This window comes from Adiantum capillus-veneris, chromosome 10, assembly GCF_014529385.1.
Source record: "Adiantum capillus-veneris isolate H3 chromosome 10, ASM1452938v2, whole genome shotgun sequence".
Lineage (NCBI taxonomy): Eukaryota > Viridiplantae > Streptophyta > Polypodiopsida > Polypodiales > Pteridaceae > Adiantum > Adiantum capillus-veneris.
In genome coordinates, this window is record NC_140940.1 from 117,980,687 (window position 1) to 117,994,737 (window position 14,051).

Below are 14,051 nucleotides of genomic sequence, written 5' to 3' on the forward strand. Positions count from 1 at the left end.
TAAAGCTCATGTGGAGCTTGAAGCCCCTCCAGCCGCTAGGCAGGTTGGGTCTCTAATCTAAGCCTTGTATTTGCAGCATCTCAAGAACTTAGAGCTTGTCTAGTAAAATCTACTAAAACCCTTCCCAATTTGCGTGACCAACATGTACTGAATTTATCTTAAATTCTCTAATTTCCTTGATACAATGTGGGACTCGGCTCTAAGAACAATGGAAAAACTATCTCCTGTCTAATTAGTTAAGAGCTGGGGCGCACTGGTTTCTTCGAGGTTTCTGCCGATCTTAGAATTTCAACTACTATGTTTATGTTATGGGAAGCATGAGATCATCACGCACATAATGAATCTTTGCAAGTACTTTTGAAGGGTCTTTTAAGGTTAAGACTTTGTTGCTAGCTTAGAAAAGGTTTCTTCAAGGGTGAATCTGGGCTTATCCTGGATTCATCCTTGAGGTATATGTATAAGGTTTCTTCAACTCTTCCCTTTGGACCTTGTTGTAAGAGTTTGAGATTGAAAAATTAGTTCAAGCTATGATTGTGTGTTTGGGTTAATTTGAGAAAGTTTGGTTGGTTAGATCACAAGAAGATTTAGAAATTTTCTCATGTAGGAAAACGGAGTCTTTCTCAATGTTTTTCATACAATGCATAACATCATGAGCTTCTGCTCGAGAGGCACCGCATACCTAGCTAGGTACGGTTGGGGGCAGGGGACCACCGGCTCCCCCACCGGCGATCCCTTGCCCCCAATCATACCTAGCTAGCTATGCGGCACCTCCCTCACAGAAGCTCATGATGTTGAGGTAAGTCACAATGTGGGAAATATTGTGAGAATTTGTCCAAAACTTCTTGTGGATGAAGATTATGTTTTGTGTTTTAAAGCAATCTCTCTCTCTCTCTCTCTCTCTCTCTCTCTCTCTCTCTCTCTCTCTCTCTCTCTCTCTCTCTCTCGCGCGCGCGCGCGCGCGCGTATGTGTGTGTGTGTGTGTACGCGTGCGTGGTTGTCTTCGTGTGTGTGCGTCCGCGCTTTGTTGGGTTTTCAAAGTAACCTCTTTCTCTGCACGCACACACTCTCCTGCATTTAAGGTATCCATTTTACATTTTTCCCATGAATTTGAATGATTTCAGCACAATTACAGCAGAGATGGTCACTATGTTTACTGAACGCCATCGTGCAAATGGGACAATAGACTATCCTTTGGGTGGAGGGCAGAGTATCATATCAGCTCTTGTAAGAGGGTTCAAGAATCACGGTGGTGAGCTTTGGGTATGCTCACATGTTGATAAGATTGTGATTGAAGGCGGGCGTGCTGTTGGCATCGAATTCCACCCCACAAGAGGACCAAAGAAAGGGGAAACATTGACGGTGTGGAGCAGAGAGGCTGTGGTATCTAATGCTTCTGTGTGGGATACTGCTCGCCTGATTCCTGGCAATGAAATGTTCTTGAAGCAAGCAACCTCCATACCCAAGACTGACAGCTTTATGCACTTGCATTTGGGTATAGAAGCCTCTGGGGTACCTAGTGATCTTGAGTGCCACCATCTTATCTTGAATGACTGGAGCATGGGAATTGGCAACCCACAAAATGTGTGTATTGTGTCCATACCCTCAGTATTTGATCCCTCCCTTGCTCCTCCTGGCCACCATGTTGTACATGCCTATACTGCGGGAAACGAGCCTTATCATTTATGGAAAGGAATGGACCGGCAAAGCTCTCATTATGCTAGCCTTAAGGAGGAGCGCTCTGAGGTGTGAGTCTGAACTCAGGGTTTCTCTTTGCATCAAGTGTGGTAAGCCTTCTTCTGGGTGTGAGTATGATTCTTGTTTTTGCTGGCATTTTCAGGTGTTATGGAAGGCCCTAGAAAAGGTTATCCCGGACATTCGGGCAAGGGCGAAGCTCAAGCTTGTAGGGACCCCTCTTACTCACGAGCGGTATCTCCGCCGGAGTGAAGGCACGTATGGTCCAGCCATCAAGGCAGGTGATATGAATTTTCCGGGGCCCCAAACGAGCATTCCAGGATTGTTGTGCTGTGGTGATAGTACATTACCTGGAATTGGAGTGCCTGCAGTTGCTGCTTCCGGCCTTCTAACCGCGCATCGGCTTGTTCCTTTCTGGGATCATTTGAAACTTTTGCATACCCTTCAAGATTCCATGTAGGTTTATTTGTGTGATGTCAATGTGTGAAGCACTTGATCACTTTCAACCTCTCTCCTGATATTCTGAAGTGCTGCTCCTGGCTGTGGACATGGATGTTTAAGCCTTGAGGTACTACAAAGATATCTACACATAAGCACACATGCATACAAAGGGTATGCGCAATCAAACACTTGAGCTAATAAATACGAGGTAAGCCTTCCATATCTTACTACATTTTCAGTAGTAACTCTAGAGAACCCTCTTGGAGAAAGCAGCTACCAAATTCTTATATGTAGTATTTCTTGGCTTGCTTTAGAGTACTTTTCTAAAAATCAATCGAGTGAGGTAGCATATTTAAGACCTAGCCCGGCAAGTACCAGGATTTTGTTCATGAGATGGTTGTCCCCTTATGCAAATACATACACACCGTCGTGCGTGCACACACATCCATGTACGCATTGAGGCACACGCGCATTCACACTCACATCCATGCATGCACATGCCGTGTGGATTCAGAGTGTATACATGTACACACACATAGATACACACGTGTATAGTATATGTATTCTATGTATATATGCATTTTTATATACATGTATGTCTATGTATGTGCATGCATGTGCACACACATATATACATCATATACATATGCATACGTACACCCATAAGCATACGTATGTCTGTATTTGTGCACACTTACATATACATCCATATATCATACACACACATGTAAGTATATATGTGCATTCGTGTGTGTGTGTGTGTGTGTGTGTGTGTGTGTGTATTGTTGAATTAAACTTAATACATATACCCAAAAGAACATAAAGGTCAAAAGACGACTGTCCTTAATAATAGGGACAAAGATTTGCACGAAAATGACTCAGTTTTAGATTCATTTTTGTACAATATAATAAGAATGAAGCATCATTTCAATGGTCCTATACAACAAAAATATATGGAGTTGTGGTGGTCATCCAGGTACCAACGGGGTTCTTCCAAGTCGGACAGTAGCAAAGCCAAAAAACTCTTAAGTAAAGATAGAATTATCATATGCATCCACATAAACAAAACAACATATTCATTACCTTTGATTACAGATTAACCTATGTATTGTTATATCTTGTCCTACTTAAAAATATTTTATCTTAAACTATTGTCTGAAATAAATATATTTATTTTATTGTTATGTGGAATAGAAGACAACCACCCCCGTCAGGTTCAAGTGGCATGGCGAGAGTTGTCATTAGTTTTTCTTTCAAATTTTGACTTAAACTATAACTCTAAAATAATTTTGGAGCAATCAGTAGTATAAACTACCGGAAGGTCATCACCCCTTTTGATTCAAGTGGCATAACCAAAGTTTTCAATAGCTTTTGTTTCAAATCAAGTTGGGTTACTTATTATGGTTATATATAATTATGGTTTTTTAAGAAAATCTTGGACTTATCTTTATAGCATGAGAAATATCTTTATTGTTGTGTGGATCAGAAGGCCATCACCCCCTTCTAATTCAAGTGGTATAGCACAGTGATCAAAAGTTTATTTGTCAAATCAAATTGGGTTACCTAATAAGTTTTTTTATAAAATTAATCTTTTATTATGGTTGTCGAAATATGCAATTATTTATAGCATCCACAATAAGTCACATGAGAAAAGACCATGCTTCTACAAGTCAGTGTATAATAGTACTCTAGAATTCAATTTGTTCAAAGCAAAGCATCGACACTTGTTTGCCAAAGGGCCAAGCAAAAATTTATATGCCTTGAAGAACTATCACCATTTTTCAATGAAGAAACATTAGGACCTCTATCATGCAAAAGACCAACAATTGCCAGAGTCAAAAACTTAGCTCAACTAATAGAAACTACCAGGTTTTCAGCCTAAAGTAAAGATCAAATTTCTATAAGATCATATCATGCCTTGAAGACCATATCATTATGCAAAGAGAATATCACAGCAGCAAACCCCTAGTTACATGTGTAAGTCCACCTTTGCCAATCAACTTAATGTAGTCCACCATGGCTCACCAATTTACCAACAAAAAGCATTGCTTTAAAGATTTTATAATTGGCACTGTTCTTAGTTATTTAGTCACATCAGCAGATTACCAGTGAAGTTTCTCAAATCATCAAGGCCGAGCCTACATTCATAAGTTATGTTTGGTTATTATCTTTAAAACCCACCAAGAGGTCATTACCAGGGAAATATCAATATCAAAATAGAATCCACGCCCCATCAGAGAAGTATCCTCAAAGCTACCAAATAAAACATCAGATTTTTTAGAGTCATAGTATGTCCAAAATTACAAGGAGGCAGTAGAGAAACTATCCAGCATCGGGCATCGAACAAGTGCCATACTTTTGGAACTCATAGGCCATCTACCTCAATATATTTTATCAATTCATATATCCAAGTAAAAACCACAGCTACAGAATTTCAAAAAGAGTTCTCTTAACAAATAAAGATTTATACCTGGTGTTTTTTTTTAAATCATTTCCAATAGGCAACAGATATCATGCTAAAAAAGAACTGTTTAAGATCATTATTTCCAAGAGACTTCAAACCAGGTGCCCATCATGACAACCATTATACTTCAGACTATGCACAAAAAATTCTACCAGAGAAAATCAATAAATCACGACAATTGAATGAGATTTCTCCAAGGAGGGGATGAAGGAAAACCTGAGAGGCAACGTTTTGTATCACCATGACCGTCATAAGATGACACGGCGACCCTTTCTCTGCTTTAATTGTTTACATGGCGACCCTTACACTCTTGTCCATATATATATATATATATATATAAACATCAGACAATCAACTCTAAGTGAGGGAGTTAGAACCTTCACATGGTTAAATAGGAGGTGAGTCTGCAGATGAAATGACAACATCCCTTCTCATTGTGTGTAGAGTATTCAATCATGCACGGCTACAAAATCACCACCAAATCTTGGTATGAAGTCTTCACAGGTATGCTCAATAGGCGAGGACCCATGTCGGTACAGGTATTCACAATGGGCAAGGCCTTATGTTGGTACCGGGGAGCAAGAGAGAGCAGTTATTGCACACGGGGAGGGACAAGTATGCAGGTCCGTAACCAAATCAGAGAAGCAGGGCATCAATTTCATGTAGAGGAGAGAATAATGGTAGAGGATCGACATCACTTTAGCGTAGGGAGGAGGGAAGGAATAAAGGTAGTGGTACCTCCTCATTAATGAGGGGAGATGCATGGGAATTCCCATCAAGAGGGTTTTTTTAACCTTTTTTTTATATAGATATAAATGAGGGTTCCCATAGCTAAAGGTAGCAAAAGTAAGTTTGGATTTACTAAGCTAGATAAGAGAGAAGTCATATGGGAACAAGAGGGTGAAGGTTTAAACCCACTAGTCAATTAAATCATGTCATGGCATATTGAAGAGGCAAGGCCCTTCAACACATAGAGGATAAAATATGGAAAGAAAAAAGGAAATTGCCCACAAGACAACAACAATATCACCATCCTTGTGCTCAACAAAAGCTAGATTCTTCCATAGGGGGAAGTATCAAGTCAAGACTCGACAGTGTAACCCTCCAATAGCACAAACCTTGCCAAGGTTATGTTACAAAATAGTATACTCATATGCTCCATCATGCGCAATACAGCCAGACTACCCCATTGAGACCAAAGTAGGGAGAATACTCTAGGTAATTACTACAAGACAATAAAACCATTAGCTAGAAATTAATAGTTTTAGGATAGCAGGGAGAAACATCTTCTCAGTAAAAAGAGTAATAATGAGCTTAACATATTGTAGCCAGATGTGGTTCTCGAACTCAAGTAAGCTAATCAGGTGACTTAGGAGGAAAAGGCCATCAAAGCGGACTTAAAGTGACAATATAATCGTTAGTACCAACAAGCCTAGCAGAAGTCATGCTATCCTATAGAGGAGAGTACATAGTAACTATACATGGTGTTTATCCCTAAAACAAAGCGATAAGCATTCTTCTCAAACCATATGGGAGGTCCTACCTATGCCGGTTGTTAGGCTAGGCTAAGTATAGTGACAAAGTGAGTGAGTGAGAGTGTGTGTGTGTGTGTGTGTGTGTTTATATAGGAAAAATTACCAAAATACCCCTCTAATTTGAGGAAATTCCCAAAATACCCCCGATATTTTGTCATAAATTCCCAAAATGCCCTTCAAGTTTCTAAAATTCCCAAAATACCCTTGGTTGTGAGAGTAAATTTCTCGAAAAATAAAATTTTTTGTAGGTCTTCACAAGAAGAGTGATTGTCTATCGCACAAGATGCTAAAACTACGATTTGAGTTGGTTACGTAGGCTTTGGAGATGAATTGCTTCATTATTTTTAGACATAATTGCCTTTTTTGCGATGGTAACTGATAACAAATTACATGCTGAGCACTCAAAAATGGATCTCAATTGTCAAAAAAAAATAAAGATTAGAAAATCTTGAACAATCCAACCAAAATAGATACAAGGGTATTTTGGGAATTTTTGAAATTTGAGGGGTATTTTGGGAATTTCCTCAAATTAGAGGGGTATTTTGGTAATTTTCCCTTTTATGTGTGTGTGTGTGTGTGCGCACACACACCAATATATATATGTATGCGTGCGACATATATTGTGTGTATGTGTATATATATGTTTACGTATATGCACATGTATGTACAAACATATATACATATATAGACACGCACACACAAACATACATACATAGATGCATATTACATAGATACATGTAGCACATAGATAAATAAATACATACATACACACATATATATACATTGTATATATTTCTATGTATGTATGTTTTTACTTATGCATTTCTTTTGCTTTTGTTGGTTTTTATTGTAGATATACTTGTTTTTGGAGTAATTGGTTGCAGTCATATGTTTTTAGCCTATTATCTCTATGGTATAAATCTGTATAGAGGTCCTTTAGTGCAAATCTCATCTGATCTTAACATTAAAAAATCTTTTAGTAAGGTATACTTGGAATTGCACCCCATAAACACTTTGTGTTTTTGTGTATTTTTATCAGCATTTCACTATCTATCACTGAGACCGATCCAGTTTACATGCCGCTTTGTAAGCCTCCTCTTTCATTTGAGCATCCTCTCTCATCTCTCTTAACCAAACAAGGGACACTGCTCTTGCTGTGCTGAATACAAAGCAAACAATAAAGGGAAGAGTTCAACCAAAGATTCTACACCTAACAAAGATTTTACACCTAATTTGCCTTGATTGCATCAATATGTAGATGGTGCTAAGTAAAAAAGAAGAGTAGAAGTATAAATTTTATTGCATGTCACAACTTGTTCTTGAGGCTTCATGGCATCTCTCCTCAAAGCTTTTCCTAAAATCTCTATGAATTGCCACATGATTGAGGTTTGATGTGTGAGACCATTTTATTTTATTTTTCATATTAGAATCATTCAAGATCTAGAGAGATTCATTTATTGCACGTAAATGCTTATGCCCATCAAAAAAGAAGAGGCCCTTTCTCTACATTCTCGATGTGTCCTTCCACTATCCCTTTTATTCTCTTGCAGGTTGGGCGATTATTCCTTCTTTAAAATACAAAACTTCTAATGTTGATAAAAAGGAATAGGATTGTTTTGTTTCTTACCAAAAAAAAAAAAAAAATCCTATTCCTTTTTATCAACATTAGAAGTTGTATTTATAAAATAAAATTTTAAACAAAAGCCACAGCATTGGTCTTTTTGTGTCTTTTGGTATGGTCGAATTTAGTGGTGTCTTGGCCTCGTCACTATATGGCACGTCTCTAGCCAAGGGGGATCTAAGGCCCGAATTTGGCGGCGCGAGGTGGCTTTAATCTCGGTCGTCGGATCATGTAGTGAACTAGGGGTGAACTCGGGGAAAAAATGGCGCCCCAAGTTCACTCCTAGTTCCTCCGCCTCGCGAGGTGTGGGTCGAACCTGGGACGTCTCGGTTGCCACACGAATGCCCTACCACCACGCTAGCACGCGTCACCGTCCATGTTGACATGGCACATGATCATATCATAGTTTAGGCGCCCCTAGTTCACCCCAGTTCACCCACCCCTAGCTTACCCGCCCCTAGTTCATCACCCTCAGTTCACCCCCAGTTCACCCACCCCTAGTTCACTGTGTGATCCGACGGCGGAGATTAAAGCCGCCTTGCCCCCCAAATTTGGGTCCTAGATCCCCTCTGACCCGGAGCCGTGCCATATAGTGACGAGGGTGTCCTGGCTCGGTTGGAGCAAGACTATGTAAATTTTTTGACTTTCTAATTCATTTCACTCGCTAATGTGAGTTTTGCTTTTTTTTTCTTAAATGATTGTTTAGTTTCTAGAATTTTCAATATTTTCCTTTGTTTCTAGAGGGTGACCGTGTGTTCCAACCTTCAACCATAACATTTATGAGACATATTCTCTCTCTCTCTCTCTCTCTCTCTCTCTCTCTATATATATATATATATATATATATAATATATATATATATATATATATATATATATATATATATATATATATATATATATATATATATCCATCCATCCATGAATTTATGAAAAGTTCTGCTTTGATGGGGATTGATATCATGTTTTTTATGAGGCAACCTATATGATCTCTTATGCCTACCACCCAATAACCTTGGAAGTAACCCTTGGGAGCCCTTGAAATTAGGTTGTAGGTACCAAAATTTTGACTACCAATCAAACCTAATTTGAAAGGGAAGGTAGTGATGCTTATTGTGCTTCCTAGTATTGGCTAAAGTGGGTTCGAACACACAATGTTATAGATAGTTTCTACCTTTGATGGAATAACCAATGCACATCGGAGGTCTATGAACAAAAAGAACACACTTTGGAACCATGGGTGTGTGAATGCTTTTTCTTCCAATGATGAGCATGGCATGCGGATCAACGCTTCCTGTCACATCCTTCAGTGCTAGTCTCCATACCTTCACCACCATCACATACAGGTACAAAATTTTATCCAGTAGATTGTAAACTGAATGTATTTTCTCGCCATAAATTCTTTCAAGGGGGGATTTGTATCCTTCAATATGTGTGTGTGTGTGTGTGTGTGTGTTTTTATGTTTGAAAACCCAACAATAGATTGAAATGTACAATCTTTTGAACTATACAATGGATAAGACCAGAGACAATACAACTACCCTATAGATGATACACTATACTACATCATAAATTCATACATCAGCTCTATGGTTACAAAACAGATTTAAAATTAGTCTTTGAGTATGGCTAATTGTGAATCTTCAAAAATATGTGCATAAATATGTTATCATCCATATGAATCTGTTGTTACATCTGCAGTCTATGTAGTAATCCCAAGGAAGAGACATGTTACTTGCCACCATCCACACAAAAACATTAAGTTAGTACTTAGCATGCTTCATGTGGGAAGACAGGTGTCAAGACGACCCCTTCCCCTTGTTATCGGTTTCAAGAATTACCCAACAAGCCTAACCAATGAGAGAAGCAGACTAGCAAGCTAATACAAGGGAGAATTTGTTAAGAGAGAGGGGGGAGGACAACAAGTATATAGGAGAGCATAGCATGGGGGGAAGAGAGACAAAGATAGGGAGATGGCAATAACTAGAGAGAAGAAAAGCAGAGAGTAGCATTTCCTTGCATGTACAGTGTTTCGCATACATATTCACAAAAATTTCACAATGACAACATAATTAGCACAAATGATCTCTTCTATTGTGAGAGAATATATCATAGAGAAGAAAAACAAACTATAGCTGCACCATGCTCAATCCTAGGCATGCCATCCTTACAAGGACATAAAGTATTGTATAAGAACTATGTGCAAAGCTGCAAGGAAATGTTTTCAACATGACTGTGAAAGCCTAATTAAATCTAAAAAGGATTGCCATGCCATTCCAAAATTAAGAAATACTTCTCAAACAAAAGAACCTCTTGCAAAACTGCTTGATATGACAACGTAAGTTTCTCACAAGTAATTGAATACCTTCTTATAGAGGAAAAAGAAAATCCATAAATTTCACACCTAATAATGAAGCTCCTTCTGCCAATTATCATTTTAACACCATCAAATGGACGTTTCAATAGCCATCTACACATTGTGAGATCTTACCGCATTTGTGTGTGTGTGTGTGTGTGTGTGTGTGTGTGTGAGTGAGAGAGAGAGGTGTGTGTGTGTGTGAGTGAGAGAGAGAGAGAGAGAGAGAGAGAGAGGAAGGAAGAAAGGCAATTTAGGTGGAATCCATGCATGTAGCATGCAAAACCTTATGAAGAGCACATGTACAAATAGCATATATGAGAGGATAAGATGCCAACAACAGCTTCGCACCTTGGAATGTGTGGAGCAGGTGTGGGAATTATGATTTTAAATGGGCCCTAATGGATAATCCTTATCTCGTAGTCACATGCTTAACCTCCATGAGTCGAGTATATAGCTAAGATGGCGTGAGGATGGGGAGGTAGACAAAAAGGACTTTTCCTTCAATTTGGAAATTAGTACCTTTACTTTCAAAATGGAAGTTTCCAGTTTCTTAACCGTGTATAGGCTTTCCACACTTGCTTTGTTTGAGAACCCCCCCCCCCCCCCCCCCCCCCCCCCCCCCCCCAAACACACCAATCCCCATTAGCATCCCCAAAGAACATTCCATAATTAATGAAAGAAATGTTAATAGATGGTTGCACAAAAGGCTTGGTAAAGCAAGCACTTCAAGGATTTAATCTAGAGAGAGAGAGAGAGAGAGAGGTGTATCTAACAACAATGACCTTCATGTTGCAAGAATTGAGTGGTTATTACAAGATTGTGTGTGTGTGTGTGTGTGTGTGTGGCCCTCCCCCATTTTTGAGGAGAGTTCCACATGTTAGAGGATGAGCAAAAATATTTATGCCAATAAAAATGTGTAAGTGTGTGTGTATACGCGTGTTTATGCGTATTTGTGACGGTCTGAGAGATTGTCCTCGAGAGAGAGACCAAGATCATATCGATAATGTACTTGTGTGTGTGTGTGTGTGTGTGGCCCTCCCCCATCCCAGGGGTAGGATCTACATGGTTGGGAGCAGGGCCCACTATGTGGAACCCTACTCCCCACCAAAATGAAAACTAAAGTTAAAACATGTATTATCAAGTGTTAGAAAGAGGTCCCTAAAGGGATTCAACTGTTCAGCAAGGGTCCCTTGAGGGGTTTAAGAATAACGGCTAATGGATATTGACAATTTAGAATATCTCTCTACAGTAATAGTTATGCAAATCATCCGATGCTACCACAAATATATTCCCTATAAAAATGAACCATCGTATTACTACTTGTCAAGAAATATAATGTTGACTTGTCATGTCTGTAGTGTTCACCCTAGATGAGTAATTCTCACACAGTCACAAATCCGGCATTGTCATGTCATAAAAACATCAAGCGTGATTTCCTTATTAAAATTAAAAAATTAAAAACAAAAAATAAAAAAATTATAAGTGTGAATTCATAAGTGTGTTTTGAGCAAGTTTGTCTGGGGTAAAGGGTTGAGTAGTATGATCTTACTCATTGGACAGGGATAAAGATCTAGATACGAAACCTGAAAGGTGAATATCCTTAAAGTCAATGGAAAGTAATCCAACATCCAACTAACCACCAACTTATAGCAAAGTTAAAATCCACTATACATTAGGAGTTATGTCTCAATTAGAGTGTTAAAATTTGAGCGACCCATAATGACAATCTAGATGTATGTAGAGCAAGTCTATGTCTTTCCAAATAAATGATACAAACAAGAATAATGAGTAAGAGATATGCTCTCACCTTTAATCATGTGTTTTAGTCTTCCAGTATATACGACTGTTTGCAAAGTGGTAATCAATACCGTTGTCCATCCTACAAAGGAGTGACAGTTACTTGATGACATAACAAAATCCCATAGACAAAGAAAAATAAATATATAAATGGAAATAGAACTTTAAATGTACACTACTATTGGCTATCAACTAGAATTCTAAGAGGATTGTAGTACCACTATCCTGTCTAATAGACATTATCCTAATTAGTAAACACCTACAAGAAGAAATGATTACTTGACCAAGTTAGGCACCCCAAGGCACCAACCCTTTCGCTTGGAATAGGTGGGTCAGGCAAAAAGGAGAAGAAGGGTCTAGGTCTAAATCCATTGTATAGTACTAGCCCGCCGACCAAAGGCTAGCTGGGGACAAGGGTGTGTGTGTTTATGTTTGAAAACCCAACAATACATTAAAATGTCCAATCTTTTGAACTATACAATGGATAAGACTAGAGAGAATACAACTACACTATAAATGATACATTATACTACATCATAAATTCATATTTCAGCTCTATGGTTGCAAACTAGATTTAAAATTAGTCATTGAGTATGGTTAATTGTGAATCTTCAAATATATGTGCATAAATATGTCATCATCCATATGGATCTGTTGTTACATCTGCACTCTCTGTAGTAATCCCAAGGAAGAGACATGTTACTTGCCACCATACACACAAAAACATTAAGTTAGTACTTAGCATGCTTCATGTGGGAAGAAAGGTGTCGACGACCCCTTCCCCTTGTTATCGGTTGCAAGAATTACCCAACAAGCCTAGCCGATGAAAGAAGCAAACTAGCAAGCTAATACAAGGCAGAATTTGTTAAGAGAGAAAAAAAGAGAGAGGGGGGAGGACAAGAAGTATAAAGAAGAGCATAGCATGGGGGGAAGCGAGACAAAGGTAGGGAGATGGCAATAACTAGCCAATAGTCACCAATACAATGGTAATAAGGACCTGGAATGTTTCGCACAATGGTTGGGCTCGGGGTTTTACCTTGGGGCCTAGCTCTAAATTTCTCTTGGGTTATCAACAACTATTACCATATACAGGTGGTAGTGATGTGTGTGTGAACACACTTACAACGGTCGGTGCATTTTGTTCCTTACTAGGAGGTTTTTGTGGGAGTGTGGGTGGAGAGTGTGCAAGAGAGGGAAGGAGAAGGGGAAGGGGATGAAGCACAGTGCACAGCAGGGAGTTTGGGTTAGTGGAGAGGAAAGTAAGAGAGTGGTCAACCCTCTCCCTTTCTCTCCCTATATTCATTTAGGTGAAAGTATAAACACGGGCAGTTTCCCACGGCCACCTGGCCTACACCCCAACAACCTCCCACTTGAAGGTCCCAGTAGCCAATAGTGGAGATTGTTAAGTATGGAACCTGATTTACCCTTGTAATTTTCTGTGGTAAAAGCGCACATTTGTAAGGCCCCCATTATAAGGAAAAGTCATCGTGCGTGAAGGAAAATCACTCACCGGAAACGAAAATTTTCACGGCCAAGAATCAGGGGCAACTTTAGGGGCCTTGGGGACGGAAGCCCCCAAGACTTTTTTTTTTTGCTTTGCCGGAATATTATGGCCGGATGGCCGGAAAGCGGTCAGTTGGCCGGTAGTCAATGGCCGGTCACCGGTGGTCGGAACAAGTCAATGGCCGGTGGCCGGTGGCCGAATTCAAAAGCGGATTTGTCTACACAAGGGCGGTCACACATGGGCGGATTGGACGGTTCGATTTGGACTTATTCACACAAGGGCGGCTACACATGGCTGCCTCTCATAAGAGAGGGCATCCCTTTTGGTCTATAAAAGGAGGCCATTTCTACACACATTTCATAGTGTAAAGTTGATGCAACAAGGTGAGTGTGAGGTGGTGAGAGTGAAGCAAGGCGGGAGCTCCATTAAGGGTATAATCCCTTTGTAAACTACTTCTTGTTTTGAAGTACTAAAGCCATTGAGTGGCTGCTTTCCCGTGGACGTAGCCCACATTGGGTGAACCACGTATATCGTGTGTACTCTCTCTCTCTACTCTATAATCTCGTGTATGTAATTTGTCTCTCTCTATTAAGTAATCTACTCAATTATCTATTTAGCTACGTCTTATTTCCTAACAAC

General features: G+C 39.4%; 1 protein-coding gene across 1 annotated transcript in view; it reads left to right on the forward strand.

Moving 5' to 3' along the window:
• LOC147449521 (prolycopene isomerase, chloroplastic-like) overlaps window positions 1–2,495 on the forward strand; it is a 39,765-nt gene extending 37,270 nt beyond the window's left edge. The window contains exons 4-5 of the mRNA XM_086521957.1: window positions 1,122–1,743; window positions 1,838–2,495. Coding sequence (XP_086378083.1) covers window positions 1,122–1,743; window positions 1,838–2,152 — 937 coding nt within the window. The 3' untranslated portion in view covers window positions 2,153–2,495. The remainder of the gene's footprint in view (window positions 1–1,121; window positions 1,744–1,837) is intronic.
• Window positions 2,496–14,051: the final 11,556 nt, after the last annotated feature.